Source organism: Zerene cesonia, chromosome 17 (genome assembly GCF_012273895.1).
Source record: "Zerene cesonia ecotype Mississippi chromosome 17, Zerene_cesonia_1.1, whole genome shotgun sequence".
NCBI lineage: Eukaryota > Metazoa > Arthropoda > Insecta > Lepidoptera > Pieridae > Zerene > Zerene cesonia.
Window position 1 is genome coordinate 7,373,276 of NC_052118.1, and position 18,106 is coordinate 7,391,381.

At 32.2% G+C, this 18,106-nt stretch overlaps 4 protein-coding genes across 5 annotated transcripts in view; 2 read left to right on the forward strand and 2 right to left on the reverse strand.

Moving 5' to 3' along the window:
• LOC119833550 (cytochrome P450 4d2-like) overlaps window positions 1–6,433 on the forward strand; it is a 13,287-nt gene extending 6,854 nt beyond the window's left edge. Inside the window, exons 2-11 of the mRNA XM_038357607.1 lie at window positions 1,601–1,707; window positions 2,568–2,658; window positions 2,847–3,035; window positions 3,254–3,323; window positions 3,405–3,601; window positions 3,957–4,066; window positions 5,197–5,330; window positions 5,419–5,519; window positions 5,776–5,964; window positions 6,263–6,433. Coding sequence (XP_038213535.1) covers window positions 1,601–1,707; window positions 2,568–2,658; window positions 2,847–3,035; window positions 3,254–3,323; window positions 3,405–3,601; window positions 3,957–4,066; window positions 5,197–5,330; window positions 5,419–5,519; window positions 5,776–5,964; window positions 6,263–6,417 — 1,343 coding nt within the window. The 3' untranslated portion in view covers window positions 6,418–6,433. The remainder of the gene's footprint in view (window positions 1–1,600; window positions 1,708–2,567; window positions 2,659–2,846; window positions 3,036–3,253; window positions 3,324–3,404; window positions 3,602–3,956; window positions 4,067–5,196; window positions 5,331–5,418; window positions 5,520–5,775; window positions 5,965–6,262) is intronic.
• Window positions 6,434–8,507: 2,074 nt separating this feature from the next.
• Window positions 8,508–10,620, forward strand: LOC119833612 (transcriptional adapter 1-like). The gene is made up of 3 exons (XM_038357702.1): window positions 8,508–8,998; window positions 9,295–9,659; window positions 9,968–10,620. Exons 1-3 carry the CDS (start codon window positions 8,603–8,605, stop codon window positions 10,116–10,118), a joined length of 912 nt encoding a protein of 303 aa, XP_038213630.1. The 5' UTR covers window positions 8,508–8,602; the 3' UTR covers window positions 10,119–10,620.
• An 857-nt stretch (window positions 10,621–11,477) lies between these two features.
• On the reverse strand, window positions 11,478–14,526 carry LOC119833698. Its single transcript, XM_038357847.1, has 4 exons — window positions 14,403–14,526; window positions 13,353–13,655; window positions 12,867–13,033; window positions 11,478–12,196 (listed from the first exon to the last, which is right to left on the reverse strand). Exons 1-4 carry the CDS (start codon window positions 14,444–14,446, stop codon window positions 11,934–11,936), a joined length of 777 nt encoding a protein of 258 aa, XP_038213775.1. The 5' UTR covers window positions 14,447–14,526; the 3' UTR covers window positions 11,478–11,933.
• A 1,472-nt stretch (window positions 14,527–15,998) lies between these two features.
• Window positions 15,999–18,106, reverse strand: part of LOC119833697 (ATP-dependent RNA helicase SUV3 homolog, mitochondrial) — an 11,021-nt gene continuing 8,913 nt past the window's right edge. For both annotated transcript variants that reach the window (XM_038357845.1, XM_038357846.1), the window contains exons 14-15: window positions 17,411–17,549; window positions 15,999–16,175 (exon numbers count right to left, since the gene is read on the reverse strand). In XM_038357845.1, the coding sequence (XP_038213773.1) occupies window positions 16,071–16,175; window positions 17,411–17,549 (244 nt within the window). In that variant the 3' untranslated portion in view covers window positions 15,999–16,070. The remainder of the gene's footprint in view (window positions 16,176–17,410; window positions 17,550–18,106) is intronic.

Sequence of the window (18,106 nt, forward strand, 5' to 3'; positions counted from 1 at the left end):
AGGTCATCGGCATATAGGTGATACTTACACTTCTCTACACAGTATGTGATGTCTGCCGAATACAAAATAAATAACAATATTATACAGTATATATAACACTTCGCCCCGGCTACCCATTTTTAGAGATGGTATTGTCCATTACAGTTTCTTAATAATATTTTCCATCTCGATAAGTTGAAATTTTAAACAAAAATAGACCCATTTTGATTCTAAAATAAACGTCGTAAAAAACAAGTAGTGTCAGGGGCTGGTCATAAAATACGTTCGCATAGGAAGGTTACAGAAAGAAACAGATTGACAACTTTAAATTGGAAAGGGATTAAAAGAGGATTGCCGAGAGGAATAAATGAAAGGACTGGGAAGAGCAAGAAAAAGGAGATTAGCCTGTGGCTGTTGATTTTAATGTGATGTATTTTTTGAACGGCCTCTTAATTTTGTCATATGCTTGTTGACTTCTTACAGAACAGCAAATAAAGTCTGCGACCGAAAAGACTGTTGAAAAATAATGAATGATTCTTATGTGTATCTTAAAGTAACAAACGTTTATTATTTTTTGTTTTTATCAAAAATCGCTAGATCCGATCGCCGGATCCGATTTATGATTACCGGATTCGTTTTTCCGGATTTCTTTATGTAATCCTTTGTACCACTGTTTGATATTCATTTAGAGTATGCCGTACTAATAAATAAATTTTAATAAAATACAGGTATTATTATATTACTGCTCGATCTTTGACCTAAACGCCAAGTTCTCAATAAAAGCCATGGTCTTCAACGTAGTTTGTCATATTACACGTATTGTAAAATAAAATGTATAATAAAAGCTACATTATTTTTAGTCATAATATTAACCAAGTTACCTCTAAGCACATGCAAAAATATAAATTAGTGATATCAAGAATATTATAGGTAGACAGGAAATTTGCACTGATGAAATAAAATACGGCCTTGATATTTACAGACAACTTTCATTTTAAAACAACATGGGGATACACTTGGGAAAGTGCTTAAATTCTTAACCATTTTCACATGTAGAACATATTCCACGAAATTTTCCGCGTTTAAAAGCATATCTCACATTTTATCATAATATCCCGATTTATAAAAATTTAAATATTTCTCCAAGATTTTAGTAGTTAGGTACTAGATATCCGCCCGCGGCACCATAACAAAAGTCAATCCCGGGATTTTCTCCGCATTGTTTCCGATTTCCGGGATAAAAACTATCCTATGTCCTGTCTCGGGTCAAAAACTTTGTGACAAATTTCATACAAATCAACCCTATGATTACAATGCGCCTTCAAGCAAACATACAAACAAACCCTTCAATTTTATATATATAAAGTATATAGTTATAGTATAACAATATCTATAATCCTATAGGTACTTAGTAGAAAATGCAAATTGGCAATAACAAAAAAATAAATCATTCATTTTATCGTTATTTTCTTGTAATAATACCAACCACATATATAATATAATAACACATAGGTACCAATTAATTATTCTATTCTATATCTTCACCGTTTCAAGCCGTGGTGATGTTATCCACAATAATGCCATAATAATTGAATTATACTCATAACATAATTTGTTTCAGAGTTTCTTCCGCTCTTACAATACTTTCAAAAAACCTACGGCGACGCTGTCCGGGTTCATTTGTTTAACCAGCCATACGTTGTCTTGTATCATCCGAAATATATTGAGGTATATATAACATCTATTGATTACTATTACCGCCTCCTTGGCACAGTGATTAACGAGTGAGCGTAGGGGTCCTGGGTTTGATTCCCGATGGAGACGCACAAAAAAAAATACTCGGTCTGGCAGGACACAGAAGGCTTATCACCTAATCCATACCCCACATAGGGAAAATGTAACTTCACTTCTTATTCATTACTATAAATATATCTCTCCAGTATATCTCCATAAATAATAAATAATTGGTCCAGCTCGCATCGAGGTTATCTATAACCAAGAGCGGGAAACGCATATGCAGAGACCCTACCTCTGCCAATGTTCATAGTTGATGGTGATCGATTACCATCGGGTGAACCACCAGCTCGGTTTCTCGCTCTAACATAAAAAAATCTCAGATTCACGATACTTGATTACGGTCAGTAGGTAGATATCAAGTCTTTTGAAAACACACACAAAAGCCCTTAAAATTATTATTAGCCATTATATTTATTATTATATAAACAAACTACTTCTCGACTTAAATATCACTAAGAAAATTATCTAGTTACAAGGATACACGTGTTAGTTTACATGGTAAATATCAATGAGTAGCGATATCTTATGCTATATTTTATATATGTATTTAAATATGTTAATTACAGGAGTGCCTTCGTATCGTATTTGTCAATTAATCAAGACAAATATGTGGTCAATCTTATTCATTCATTAATTCACGCATTACATTTATCTTTAATCATAAAAATATGTTAATCACTGGTCAATTTTAAAATATGTAATTGAGTTGTTCTCAAATAATATAGAAGTTCATTTATTACTAATTATTCGTAAGAAATGGGAACATATATTAATAAACATGCATTTTTCAGCCCTTAATATCACATTCCGAATTGATAACGAAAGGAAAATCGTACGATTTTTTACATGACTGGCTTGGTTTTGGACTTCTGACCTCAACAGGTAAAGGCAAATAAACTTAAATTTGAAATCAAAGTACTTTAATAATATTAATGAATAACGTGAGTATTGGATTAAAACATAAATATATATGTATTTTCAAATGTAAAAAAAAGGACTCTTTACTTCTTGTGGAATTTATTTTATTTTAATGAAAACAATATATTTAAAGAAGATTTTGTTTATTTCAGGCAACAGATGGCGTATGCACCGCAAATTTCTGACGCCCGCATTCCATTTTAACATTTTGCAAAATTTTTTGCCCGTCTTTTTAAAAAACGAGAAAGTACTCATCAATAAACTGAAATCGACATATTGTAACGAAATACCGTTTGATCTTTTTCCTATCATAGCTCTGAATGCACTGGATAATGTGACGGGTGAGAAAAATATAATATTATTCCATTATTAACTTTTTTCCATATTGTACTGCACTCTAGCTTTGAATTTCGTTTTAAATTTATTTCATTTTGATTGGCAATATATTACAATTGCTTCATAAATCATACCGATATATTCATATTATCTAAGAACTGTGTTATCTATTTTTGTTTACCAATTAATCTTTTAAATTAACAATACGTTTCATTTTCGCCAGAATCTGTTATGGGTGTATCTATTAATGCACAAGATAACAGTAATTCAAAATACGTTAAATCTATTGAAGCGTAAGTTACTTCATGTACTTATAAATAATCATTATATAAATTGTAACTTATTTCTAAAGATTTTTCTAAACTTTCTTTTAGTTTGACAAAAATATTATCTTTAAGAATGCGTAATCCGTTCATGGGTGAAGATGCAATATTTAAAATAACAAGGTATAACAGAACACAACAAGAAGCTTTAAGTGTATTACACGGGTATACTAAGAAAATTATTGAACTACGAAAGAGGGAACTGCAAGAAGCCAACATTCACACGCTAGAAGATAACGCTGAGCTTGGTAATTATTATGTTTTTATTTTTAAAATAAAATACATGAAATTGAAAATATAAAATGTGAGTACAACATATTTATCTAACTCGCCATAAACCTATAAGTAAGGGACCCTAAGATAGACCATTTTCATCAGCATCCCTTAAATAAAAACTATTTAAAATTACGAGGGTAAAACTTTGAATTATCGACATCTAAGTGATAGATTTGTGAGTAGAGCAAAACCGCATCATTATGAATAATATGAATGCACACAAATTATTATATAATTTATGTAAATTATGTAATAAATTACTGACCTTGCACTTTATAAATGTTATTAACATGAACATTTCCTTATCTTAACGTACCTGTCTTTCAGGTATTAAAAATAAACACGCCTTTTTGGATTTATTGCTCTTGTCTGAAATTGATGGGGTAAAAATTAATGATGAACAAGTGCGTGAAGAAGTTGACACATTTATGTTTGAGGTAATGTATAGTTATATGTAATTTTGTATGTGGTAGTCGAGCACGATTCGGTACAAATTGGGCTAGCTCGCACCGGGATAGTACCCCAAAGAAAACCGGTGTGAAATAGCATACTGCTTTGTTCGTTCGGTGAATGGGGGAGCCAGATGCTCAAACCCTTTCCCTCACCCTTCCCAGTCCTTTCCTATATTCTTCTCGTCAATCATTTCTTCATCCCTTTCCAATCTGAAGTCGGCAATTTATTTATAGAGGTGTAAGGTCTGCAATCGACCTTACGCCTCTCCAAATGTTCATGGGTGGTAGTAGCGCTTACCATCAGGCGACTCACCAGCTCCATTGCCGACGATGACTTAAAAAAAAAATAATAATAAATATATATACTTTTTATAATATAATACGAAATAATCTTTTATATTATTTATGTTTTTCTAAACATGCCTTTAAAGGGTTTAAAAAAATAAGCTCAATATTCATGAACTCTTTGTCTTTGGAAGTTTTACAATCTTTGCTACATTCATCTATACTAATAATGTAAAACTGAAGAGTTTGTTTATTTGCATGGTTGGTTGAACGCGCTAATTTTAGGAACTATCTCAGGAACTGGTCCGTTTTGAAAAATTATTTCAGTGTAACATAGCACATTTATTGAGGAAAGCTTTAGGACATATGACAGGTACTACCGGTAAAGCCGCGGGGCACAACTAGTATTATGTATGAGTGTATTAATTTAGCCTAAATTTAAATCCTTCAAATCCCTCTCCTTCATTTTCCATAATAAGATCTCATCAAATCTTACTACTATCAGTTTTGAGTTCGTTACTATGTGACGTACCTCGAGTTATATCTAAAATTAATATAACGTTACAATTACTTAACAACTGATAATAAACTATTCATAAAGTATGAGAAATTTTGAAAGAATAGAAAAATTTGATCACGAGGCAGGATACGAACCTGCGTTTCTTGCCTAACCGTAGCAACGCCTAGCCTCTCGGCCACCCGTGATCCCTGCCTCGTGATCAAATTTTTTCTATTCATTCAAAATTTCTCATTTATAAAGCATTTCAATGCTATAAAACTAAAAATTAAATATTCATAAAGTATTCATACAATAATAATAAATTTAATAGGGCCATGACACAACGACGTCAGGCATATGCTTCGCATTATTTTGTGTGTCCAAGCACGTGGATGTACAGGAAAAGATTTTAGATGAACAAAAACGAATTCTTGGCGATGATCTGAGCAGGGATCCTACTTACAGGTAGACTATTTGTTAATAAAGCGTATAATTTTCTATATTTCTCTATTCTATTTTCACGTCACATAATATAAATTCTATCTATTTGCAGTGATTTGCAACAAATGAAATATTTAGAGCTGGTAATTAAAGAATCTTTAAGAATATTTCCCTCTGTACCTCTAATAGAGAGACTTATTACAAAGGACTCGGGTAAGTTGTTCAAAAACAAACATCGTTCTTATGTGTGTATTTTTATTTACATAATGTATTCCACAATTTTCCTCGTTTAATGTATTTATTATATATAAAAAATGCTTAATAATATTTTATTCGTCGTTCTTCAATTGTTAAATTTAAAGTAGGTATCTAAATTAAAGGATTTATTTCACTAAATATTACCAACAGACTGAAATACAAGAAGAATAACACTTGAATATATTTAACGCGCTCTTTATTTTTTTCTTAGTATTAGCCGGGTTACGAATAAAGAAGAACACATCAGTAATCGTAGATATAATTCATATGCAAAGAAGTCCGGCTTTGTATGAAAACCCAATGGAGTTTCGGCCCGAGAGGTTCACTGAGTCTGCTGCCATGTCTGGGAAGAATGCTTTCTCGTGGCTCGCATTCAGTGCCGGTCCTAGGAACTGTATTGGTAGGAACTTTTGTACCTAATAAACGTAGTACTACCAGGACAATTTTGGGTATCACTTTGGAGAAAAAAATGAGCTTACGTCCCATTTTCAGATCTCCTGAATATAAAATCGGTCAATCCCTTTTAAAGTGATTGAGTTTTACTTTAATTTTGTGCCAAAATGTGCTATAGGTAGAAATCTATGATGGATCAATAAAGGTTTTTGTGGTATGTCTGCGATTTCTCGGCGCTTTCTCATGACCCGTAACTAATAAAATGTTGTATTAAATTTTACATTCAAGAATCTTTTTTTTTTCAGGTCAAAAATTCGCGATGATGGAATTAAAAATAACCTTGGCGGGAATCATAAAAAACTTCAAGGTATTGCCAGTAGACATGGAGCCGCAATTGTGCTCCGATCTTGTTTTAAGATCAGAAAACGGTGTACAAATTAAATTAAGTCCAAGAATATAATAAATATATATAAGTCTTCTGTGTTGTTTTAATTCATTATATAATTATAGTATTCATGAGATAAATTACTAACAGATAAGTTAATAAAATTTTTATAAGAATATTGTTTTTATTATAATAAAAAATTATGTAAAAAATTCTATACGATAAAGATTCTTTCCAATTCTGTACCGGATTCAAGGTCATATTACTGGAAGCCTGGCCACTTTATTTTTATTGGCTCTTATTTTTTCATGGATTGATTCTCAAAATTCGTTTTGTTTGGTCCAACGTCTAGAAAGATCAGGGCCAAATGCGCCATGTGGACCAAAGAAACATAGCGTTTCAGTCAGTTGTCAGTTTTTTTTTTAATTTTGCACCTTAATAGTGTCAATTATATACCAAAAATTAGCGAACACTCAAAGGTGTTGATGATACCTACCAGTAGACAGTATAACGTGGCCTTCTATTTTATTGGCACAGCAATTAAACATACCTACATAATATAAACCACTTGTACTTTATGACTCCTGCGATACGGAAATATGTATAATATGCTTTTAGTTCAAGGCTGTTTGTTGTTGAAATATTTTAAAAATCCAGATTTAGTTACTTTAATAGTATAGTATTATGTTATCTTGAAACTGTGAAGGAAAACATCGTGAGGAAATGTCTGAGAATCAAAAATTCGTCGACGAGTGACATCTGCCAAACCGCACTTGGCCAGCTTGGTGGATTAGGGCCTAAACCCCTCACGGGAGGCCTGTGTCACAGCAGTGAGAATATATATGGGCTGTTGATGATGATGATGTTATCTGTGCTTTAATATAATTGATTAGTTATTATCCATACTATTATTACAAAGAGGCAAACAGTTTGTGAATTTTAGAATCTGAGAATTTGTGTTTCATGTGGCAATCTCTAGATGCACTGAATCAATTTTAAAAATTACTTTATAATTTAAATCCACGCTATCTGTGAGTGTCATATACCCCTAGGCTTTATTTCCCGGGTCAACCCAAGTGGAGCCGGGACGACCGGTTATTTATCTATCTATCGCGACAAACAGTCGTCTTACGGACCGTGGGTATTCACCTTTAGCAGTCTAGCAGGACACTCCTGTTATTTTTTTGATGACTATGTAACCTGCTACGCAATGTAAAGGTGCGCCCACATTTGGTCTGCTGGTTTAAGGAATCCGCCTTAAAATAGTCTGAAATAGACGCGACAGATGAGATAATGACTGCGTGACTCCGAGATTAAGGATGTTGGTATTCCTATTGTTTCATCGCAAAACACATATTTAATTACATTAAGCACGTACTATGTATTTACACAATGACACTGACTATATAACTAAATATACTAAAGCTAATCCACTTAGAGTCTAGTATGTTTCCATACATTACATATAATTCATAGAGTGGGAGTCAAGCATGCTTCGGCACGAATTGATTTTGAAAGTAGCGACAATATTCAAAATATTTGGTTTGTGCAGTATTGTTTTGTTGTAAGATCCGCTATAATAATGTTGTTATAATTTTTATAGAGTTGAGTGTAAATTATCTTTTACAATACTCTGGCGTATAATTAATAACTTCCGTAAAATAGATAAATAATATTACATTCAATCTATTTCCATTTCTCATTTTTTTTCCTTTTTTTTTATATCACCGTCAGCAATGGAGCTGATGGGACGCCTAATGGTAAGCGGTACCACCGCCCATGAACATTTGGAAAGGCATAAGGTCCATTGCAGACCTTACGCTTCTACAAATGGATTGCCGACTTTAAATTAGGAAGGGATTAACAAATGATTGTCGAGTGGATTAAGGAGAGGACTGGGAAGGGTAAGGAAAATGATATGGGCCTTCGGCTCCCCCACTCACCGAACGAAACACAGCAGAACGCTATTTCACGCCGGTCTTCTATGGCGGTGTGGTACTTCCCCGGTGCGAGCTGGCACAATTCGTGCCGAGGCATGTTCGACTACCACATATATTTGACCAATCTGACTTAAATAGTACATAGACATTGGCTTAAAGTTCTCGTATCTAAGCAATTAAATCTAAAAAAAAGTACATTGACAGTTGACGTCGTATTGTCAATGTACTTTATGTTAAATCTCTACAACAAAATAAAGAAATAATCAAATAAAAACTACATAGCCGAAATAATTAATAAAGTAATAGTAATTTTGCACAAAATGACCTCAGATACACTTACAATAGCGCGACGAAAACTCAACGAAATTCTAGGGGATAAATCAACAAAATATTACAATCATATGAAACAATGGTTTCGAATGAAACTTACAAAGGAGGAGTTCGATATGGAAGCTCGTACTATGTTGACATCAGAACAAATACATTTTCATAATGATTTCTTGTTGGCTCTACTCAATAAAGTCGAGGGTCTAGCTGAAACATCGATAACCATTGCCCAAGAGAAAGCTATCTCACATAATAGAAACAGCAGACGCCATAAGAGAACCTCGCGAACTTCCGAAAAGTCAAACTTTGAACCAGCTGACTTACTGGAATATCTTCCACCGAATTCCCCTCCAGGCGCGGGTAGTGATGGTGTTAAGTATGCAGCCCAGGTGAGACAATATTTTCCCCATATATTTACTTTTATATATAAACCAACAAATAGATGTAGCATAGTGTGCAAAAAAAATTATTTATTCTCTCAAGAGAATAAGTAATAAATATCAGTACTCAGTCCATCTGCAGTCAAAACTTTTTGAGTTATTGACTATTTAATCAAACACAATGTAATAGATGTTAATAGATGTATACATGGTTTAATAGAAAAATGTATTTACATACCTTTAGTATGTATTGACTACTGAAATATATATGACTCATTGTTATATCTTCACAAATCAATTTCCAGGAGATATTCCTGCCAGACCATGCACTTGTAGTTGGCCGGTTCATGCTCGCAGCCTGGGAACTCGGCCTTGAAGGTGCAGATGATGAAGCAGCAGATTTAATAGTAACTGCAGTACAGAACTTCCTCAAAAACGTCATAAGCGCTGTGGTATCTCAACGGAAAGGTTATAAATTACGGAATAAACACTTTATGTATGATGTTGGTGGGGACATGCCCAATATGTGGTTAAGGGGTACCAACAAGTTGTATGATCCTCAGAGTGAAGGCAGGGTGATTGTGGACGATGGTGTGGATGCTTTGGGACCTAGATGCCCCCCTACAATTGATGAAGTTGAACACTCTGCGGCATATGAAATTGCATGCAGGTATGTTTTTAAATGTATCTAAGTTTTATCCAGTTATTTTGTATGTTCATTGTTATTGCTGAAATTTTATGTGTGTAAGGATATAGATTATTTTATGAATAATGTTTAGATATTTGGTTTACAAGTTACTTATCCATAGATATTAAATAAATAAAAAATAAACAATTATGAGAGATAAAATGACTATAAATAGAAAATACACTCTATATTCTTCATCTTTAATTAGTTTGTAATTTTCTTTCATTTCAATAACATTGAGTACCTACAACAAACATATTTATTACAGCAATTTATATTTTTCTTTTCAGTTCAACAGATGCAGAAGCGAATGACGAAAAATTAACAATAGATGAATTTTACAACACATTATTGGTCCATAAGAATGTGATAGCTTGTCATTCTGTGTATGCAGTCAATATGGAACGATTAGCTATAATGCTTAATCATCCTAGTTATTAGTAGTTATTAGTCATTAGTATTTGTTGGTATTGTAAGTAAACACTAAGAAATGTGTATGTCATTGGTAGATCCCATATTTATGTTTAAATTAAAATAATCAGTATAACTGATGTTTTCATAAGCATCTGTTAAAAATAAGCTATTCAAGGTCATTTCTATAAAATTTGCTTAATTGTTTTGTATTTTCTATATAAGTTTTAAATAATAACAAAAATAGAATACCCTTCATTTTTTATTAAATGTTAGTCTTTTTGTATACTAATCTTTCCATTTATTTTAGAGAAAATATCACACATTCTTTATTCATTTCCTTTTCTTGAAATTGTAAATATTTAATTTTAATTTATGTATTATGTACTTAAATAAGATTTTGATAGTAGAATTAAGTTTTATCTCAGTGTATATATTTTGAGTCCACTACAAGGCTAAGTACACCTATATATGAATTTGATATTGATGGTAAAGCTGTATAACATATGTGTAATTAATTAATAATAATAAATAATAATTATGAAATCTTCTTTATTAAGAATAAAAATTAAGAAGTGTGTATAAACTTGGTTTTCTTTTATCTTTCCAAAAATAGTGAGGATAACATTGCAGCATCTGAATTTTAATTTTTAGTTTTACACCATTAAAATGTTTCTGAATGTATATTTCTTTTTAACTTTTTTTAACAATAAAATCATTGGAATATAAGACGGGAACCCGTGCGACCTTCGCCATAGGCCTATAATAATATCCTACCGTCCAAGTTGATACTTCATTCTAAAATGATTATTCCTAATTTGAAAATTCATCTATTTTTCAATTCAAAAGTTTATGTAACTTTAGGTTACTATTAAATATGCTATATGCTTTTGCGTCATAGAATAATTGGGTGGGTTGGGGGGGGTTATAGAATATAGAGAATAATAAATCCGCTATAATAAAAAATATGTTTAATTTTATATTTTGTGAGTTATGGTGCAAGTATACATAATTTAATTTACAAATTAAACATTTAATTCTTATAAATTCCAGGAATTAAATATTGTATAAATTATTTTTTATTTTTCAGTTGCTTTAATAATTATATTGCTTGGAATTCGATCGAGACAGAGGATAGCTTTAGATAAATAATATGAAAAAAGATTATAAGAAAAATAGAAATTAAAAATATAGATAAAGGCATCATAAAAAAAGACTCAAATGTAAAGAATTGAAATATGTAATTTTAAAATGGTAGTAATTGTTGTCTCGAACTAAATCCAAATAAGAACGTTAGTCTTTTCAGTCAAGACTAATTTATTTATTTTCTAAAAAAAAGATTCAAGTAAAACTCAAGAAAACGTGATATAATAAATATTTAACGACATCTCAATATCAACAACCTATTATTGTTAACCTGTTAACAAAAGTCATATAAGTACAAATCTACACTACTTATTATATAACACATTAAAGTCAACCATTGCTTACATTCAGCTTTATTTTAATGGCGATACTTATCTAAAAATATTCCAGAACTATTTATTATACACAACAGATCCAGATAATTGTTAATATCGTAAGACTAGGCCCATATATTTAAATAATGCATTGTTTTAAATAATATTTGATTTTCGGGTAAGCGTGTTCGTGGTGTTTATAACAATGTATTTTGAAAAATTATTTACAAATCTGATTATTTAATATTGCACCAGAATAAATAAACCGGGTTCCCAAAGAAATTATTTGAAATATCCCAATGTAGTCTCATAAGCTTCATTCCGAAGCTGTTTCAAACTCGAAAATCATTACGCCAGTACATTTTGAGATATCCTATACCTATATTTATGACCGTGTACTCGACATCAACGGAGACGAGCCAGGAGTAGACGGCGATTGTACTACCACACTAGGAACAGCTCTGGAAGGTCTAGGCGACGGTGTATCAGCTCTATGCTCCATCTCCATTGCCTCTGGTTCCTGGGGTGCAACTCCTAGCAACCGCCATTTCTTCCATGCTACGTATCCGAGCAAACCCATTGTAGCGGCTATAATTATGCCTCCAATGGTTACTCCCGTGGCAGATGCCGTGGACATTGTGTGCATTCCTTGTGAAATTCATATTTACGTTAACAATGAGAATTGATCTAAGTATAATAATATGTTCACATAACCTTGAAATCTAGATGAAAAAAAAACAGCCATTTAAAATCTAATTTTTAACTAGCTTTATTTATTAACTAGCTGTGCCCCGCGGTTTCACCCGCGTAAGTCCGTATCCCGTAGGAATATCGGGATAAAAAGATGCCTATATGTTATTCCAATTGTTCAGCTGTCTACGTACCAAATTTCATTGCAATCAGTTCAGTAGTTTTTGCGTGAAAGAGCAAAAAACACACACACACATCCTTACAAACTTTCACATTTATAATATTAGTAGGATAGGATAGTAGGATTTAACGGTTGACTCTATACAACCTTCTTTGACATATTGTTACAGAGTCAATACTTAGTCTTAGCCTGAGTAGTTTATAGTTACTTTAATAAAGTTTAATTAAATAATTAACCAAAATCTTTTTTAGGATAGCGACACTCCATGGGCGTATGAATTTACAATATTGCAGACGGGTTTCAGACTTCGCCATTATTAAGGCATTTCCTTTTAAATGTTCTTTAGTCTATTTTTAAAATAAAATTTTAAATAAACAGTACCAATCGCTGCTTATTAGTCTCCCTCTTGCCATATTTACCTTTATTTTACCCTATTACTTGTCTCACCTTCGATTTCTACTCTGATCGTGTCAGTATGTTCATTGCCATCGTCCATGCCGGCGCCGCACGTCCACAAGCCTACATCCTCAGCTTTAACTTTACGAATCGTGACACAACAATCACCTCTATCGAGACTACTATTGGACGGAAAATAGTATTTACCTAGGATTGGACTGGAAAAGAAACACAATCAAATAAATAATTGCAACGGTGGAATATTCTTCAATTATTATAAACATGCTGGGAAACTACTACACACCACAGATCGGATATGACAGAGGTATAATATGCAATTTGGCCGAGGTATAGAACATATGCCAATCAAATGAAGCCATGGTCTAAAGAATATCAAATTAGATATTATTTACACTCAAGGATCGTTTTCGGTCTTTGATCGAACATAAAATATAAGAAGCAGTAATACAATAAAACACACATTTCACTCAAACTATACATTGCATACATTAATTCATATGAATAGTTATTACTTACTTTGCGTCAGTTACTGTTGGATCTATGCTAAAAGATTTGCCATTTGGCGGTTCAAACCGACAATAGCTGAGAGGAATGAAGCCACCCGTGGTCGCGCAAGACAGTGTTATACTCTTCCCATACTTAGTAGTTATATTGGGTTTGACCGCTGCTAATTGCTTGACAACTCTCACTTGAATCCTCTTGATCGTTTCCAATCTTTCTGTTTTCCTCCCGATATGGCATTTCCACTCACCACTGTCTGTTTTTTTAGCTTTGATCTCATGAACGCATCTGCCAGCGTGTACGCCTAGATCTGTAAATCTGCGTATGGTAAATTGATGGATTATTAGTAAACAATCGTCATAATACTACTTGAACAATTGTGTCATAGTGATTGATTTTAAGTTAGCGCTACCTTTTTTCCTTCATATAAACATCCAACATATGTGGCATATGAAATAAAAATCGAATACCAAATAAAATGGTAATTATCCTACTAATATTATAAATGCGAAAGTTTTTAAAGATGTGTGTGTGCTTGTTGCTCTTTCACGCAAAAACTACAAAACCGATTGCAATGAAATTTGGTAGGTAGATAGCTGAACAACTGTAATAACATACAGGCAACTTTTTGTCCCGATATTCCGTGCGAAACCGCGAAACCGCGGGGCGCAGCTATTAGTAGAATAATTAGAATAACGTTTAAAACATCATCGTACTTATTGCCATATCTAGTTTAAAATTACTAGCGTCACCGTCATAAAGCTAAGATTGTAATCTAACTTTACATGAAAACGAACTGGTAGTAAAAATTGTTAAATATGTTTAAAAAAACACAGCTCTAATGATAGAACCAAATAAATTGTGTCACTTCCTCGTATACAGAGCATACGTAAAGAAATTATTTTATCCAGGCCATCCTTATCAGGACACTAAGAAAAACTCATGAATTTATTGAATTTTCACCGATAGATGAGAAATGTACAGTTTGAATTGAGTCTGTTCTAAAGAAGTCGGTTACAAACATACAGGTGAAGCTAATAAAAGTGAGTGTTGAAAACAACTTACGAAAACCGTGCTCCCCGTGGATTAACAAAGCCGCAGTAAATCATGGGAAAATCTGATTTGCACTGAATTTTAATTTTCTCATTTTCAAATGCCAATATCGTTTCTTCGCCGTCCACATCAAATGTCCTATAAGCTAAGAACACTATGTATTAATAAACTTCACATTCTCATCACGAATAATTATGTAAATTTATGGATTTGAAAGTATATACCATTAACGATCCACAAGTTTTGAAATAATACGAAAATTAACGCTAATTGGGTTTGCTTCATCTTGTTCTGTCGCGTATCAGGGAGCAATTAATACTATCAACAATTAATTTAACTACCCTCGAGGTTTCGTACGATAATTCTTCTGCATTACATGTGTCAATAGGTCATTTCTTAACAATTATGATAACGCTGGAACTATTGAACTATATAGTAAGTACGTTCTTATCGACCACTAGTTCGCAGCTTAAAAGGGAACTGGTTACAAGTTAGTTGTTACCGTTAACATTTTAATGAAAATTGATTTTTTACAGCTATATGAAGAGACAAAAGATTTGACAACATAAGTAACAGCGAGACATAAATAAACGGTAGCCTATCGTTAAAAATTCTTTTGTTCATTTCAGTTTTTTGTGTTTGGTTGTATTTCATGATAACGTGATCTAAATATTTTAGTTAGTCTTCGATTTGCAATATCAAACTACATTTATTTACTGGCTGACCCGACAAACGCTGTTTTGCCTTAAAACTTAAACTTTACCTTAAACTTCTGTTCTCTTATCATTTAGGGGTATGAAAAACAGATATACCGATTCTCAGACCTACCTAATATGCACATAAAATTTCGCAAAAAAACAAAAAATCGATCCAGCCGTTTCGGAAGAGTATGGGAACTAAAATTGTGACACGGAAATTTTATGTATAAGAGGATATAGAAAAGATTTATAGCATCAACACAAGAACTTCGTCTCGCCAAACAACCAACGTTTGGTTGAAACACGAACAAGGTAAGTAGAGGATATAAGATAAATTTTTACGATATGTGATTTTAGTATTTTGTCATGGTTATATAATAAGGCTGAACTAAGTTGTAATAAGGTTGAAACCAAATGTATTATGCAGTTATTACCGTACGTACATACGTAACCTGTTATCATATATAACATCTACTCTGTTATCTAAATCTGTTTGTATTGTTGATCGAAGTATACAGTATTATTTCGCACATGTCACATGAATTGAATTGTTTTTAAACCGGATCGTAAATTTTTTGCGATTGAGTCTAAATGATCCACATTTGCAATTATACTAATAGATGTGGCACTCTATCCCTCGAAATAAAAAAAATATCTTTTTAATATTTTACTCGATTATATAAATTGTTTTCTATATATCTTTGTATGTGTTCTCAACGTTTGGCGATGATAAATAAGTTTTAAAAGTATAAGCTTTTTAAGTGCCGTATGTTTTATCGCGACACGTGCACAGTGCAAAGTGGAACGTCGCTGATAGTCCTTCGAACTAGAATGACTAAATCCAGCCATAACCTGCTTTAATATCTTTTTAATGTTTAAACTTTTCGCAAAAGAATAAATAAAACACATATTAACTATTCACATACACTTTATTTAGACATTCGCACTGTCACACACAAAACAACTATGATACAAATAATTTTCATTTCCGTCTATTTCTGTTAGTTTTGCCTCGACTACTTCTTTCTTGCTTATCTGACGTTAGTTCTTGTTGTAATTTTTTCAACATTTGTGGAGTTATAAGGCCCTGAAAATAACACACAATTTTGACTAAATCAAGTCTAAAGGAATCGGTAACACACAAACACACAAGCACACAAACGCAGAGTTGAAGCCAATAAAAGTGTGTTTATTTTATGATATAAAAAAACATTCGGAAATTTTTCTTAATATAGCGATAAAATTCATTTCATATGTTAAATGTAAATATTATATTATGTGGAGTACTATTGGTGAACTAAATTTATACATTGAAACCTTGAATGGTGATTAAAATAACAAATATAGGCGTAAGATATTATGATAATTTCACTACATATAGTTTACACATATATATTATATAATGACCTACTTGGAAATTGATATATGATAACAAACATTATGCCATGACCTTTTGCCTTTGTTTGAAGGAAACAGACAGTCTGGCACGAAATAAATGTCACAGATGTAAAAAGTCACAAATATTTATTTGATATATCTATACTAATGCCATAGAAGTAAGTCTGTGAATTTATAAGTTTGTGACATTTTAGGATGTAATTTCTGGGTCTACTGATCCAATTTTAAAAAACTCTGAACGCTAGAAAGTCATGTTATCTGTGAGCGTCATATGTTTTTGACCCGGTTCAAGATGAGGGGGAGATGGAGAGGAGAGGAACGAGCGGCTAGTATATAATTATTAAAAACCTCTATGCCCATTGTTTTACTCACTCTATTTTCCATTGTGTACAAGACTCTATTTTGTAAATAGATTGTATTTAAAATAATAGTGATATAAAGTTTTCGATGAATTATGACTTATTACGATTTACTTAAACACAACTTTTCTATTGATTTGTATATCTAAAGTTGCAAAAAGCTCACATCGAGAAATTATAACTTACTTAGAAATAATGCGTTTAATTGGGAGCGTTAGATTACAAAATCGCGATAATCTAGCCAGCGAGATAATAATCTATCGGTGTTTATAATTTCACGATATATGGTACATAGTCGATCATAATTAATTAGGTAATTAGATAATTGTAAACGGGGGCAATATGAAACACTCCCCAAAAACTTTTAACTATGTTAAATAACTTTTTCTAATAGCAATATATATTTTCTTTTTCTATAAAATATCTATGAAAATTTATTAGATTAAAGTATTTTTAAACGTTTCGCAATTATATAAAAAGATATATTATGGTATTGTTACAATTGCTCTTGTTCACAACTAACCTGATTGACTCTATAAAAAATAAATGAATAAACAATCCTCACCCTAGCTACAAGCATTTCTGACAATTTGCCCTTAGACTCGTCGCCCCTCGAGTGTGCGTGCGAATATTTCTTTTTCCCTCTGCCGACTTCCTCTAACTCTGCACCGTCCTTCAGCGTTTGATCTGAGTTTCTTAGTAATCTGTTGAAAAACAATTATTTAATATGTACGGTGAGATAGACACTATTTCTAGGTACATTTATAAAATATAACTTCTGCATAACATAAGGCCTAATAACAAAAAAAAAATGTGTGGTTTGAGGTGTGAAAGAATCTTACATGTTTTTGTTTGACAATAAGGAATTTCCATACAAACTTTCAACCCCTTTTCCTTTTTTTCCACGATAAAATGTATCCTATGTCCTTTCCTAAGTTCAGTTCTATCTTCATATCAAATTTTATCAATATCAGTTCAGTAGTGTAGGCGTGAAAGCGTAACTGACAGAGTTACTTTGGCATTTATAATATTAGATCAAAGATGCAGTTGGGAGAGAGATGATTTTTTATTTTGTATATTATTATCTAATTTTAGAATAGCTGCGTAAATCATCATACAATGTTTTCTCAAACATCCCGGACGACGCCGGGGAAAGCGACTAGTACAAAGCACATTGTAAACGTAAATAAATATAGTTTAAAAAAACTAAAAAACACGCTTTTCAAGCACATCAAACTAAAAACTATAAAATAATTTTTAA

Coding starts and splice junctions, on each gene's coding strand:
- LOC119833698 (XM_038357847.1), bottom strand. CDS start 14,446: ATGATTTACTGCGGCTTTGTTAATCCACGGGGAGCACGGTTTTC. Junction 13,656..14,402: donor CCACGGGGAGCACGGTTTTC/GTAAGTTGTTTT, acceptor TACCATACGCAG/ATTTACAGATCTAGGCGTAC. Junction 13,034..13,352: donor CCAACAGTAACTGACGCAAA/GTAAGTAATAAC, acceptor TTTCTTTTCCAG/TCCAATCCTAGGTAAATACT.
- LOC119833612 (XM_038357702.1), top strand. CDS start 8,603: ATGACCTCAGATACACTTACAATAGCGCGACGAAAACTCAACGAAATT. Junction 8,999..9,294: donor GTGTTAAGTATGCAGCCCAG/GTGAGACAATAT, acceptor ATCAATTTCCAG/GAGATATTCCTGCCAGACCA. Junction 9,660..9,967: donor GCATATGAAATTGCATGCAG/GTATGTTTTTAA, acceptor TTTTCTTTTCAG/TTCAACAGATGCAGAAGCGA.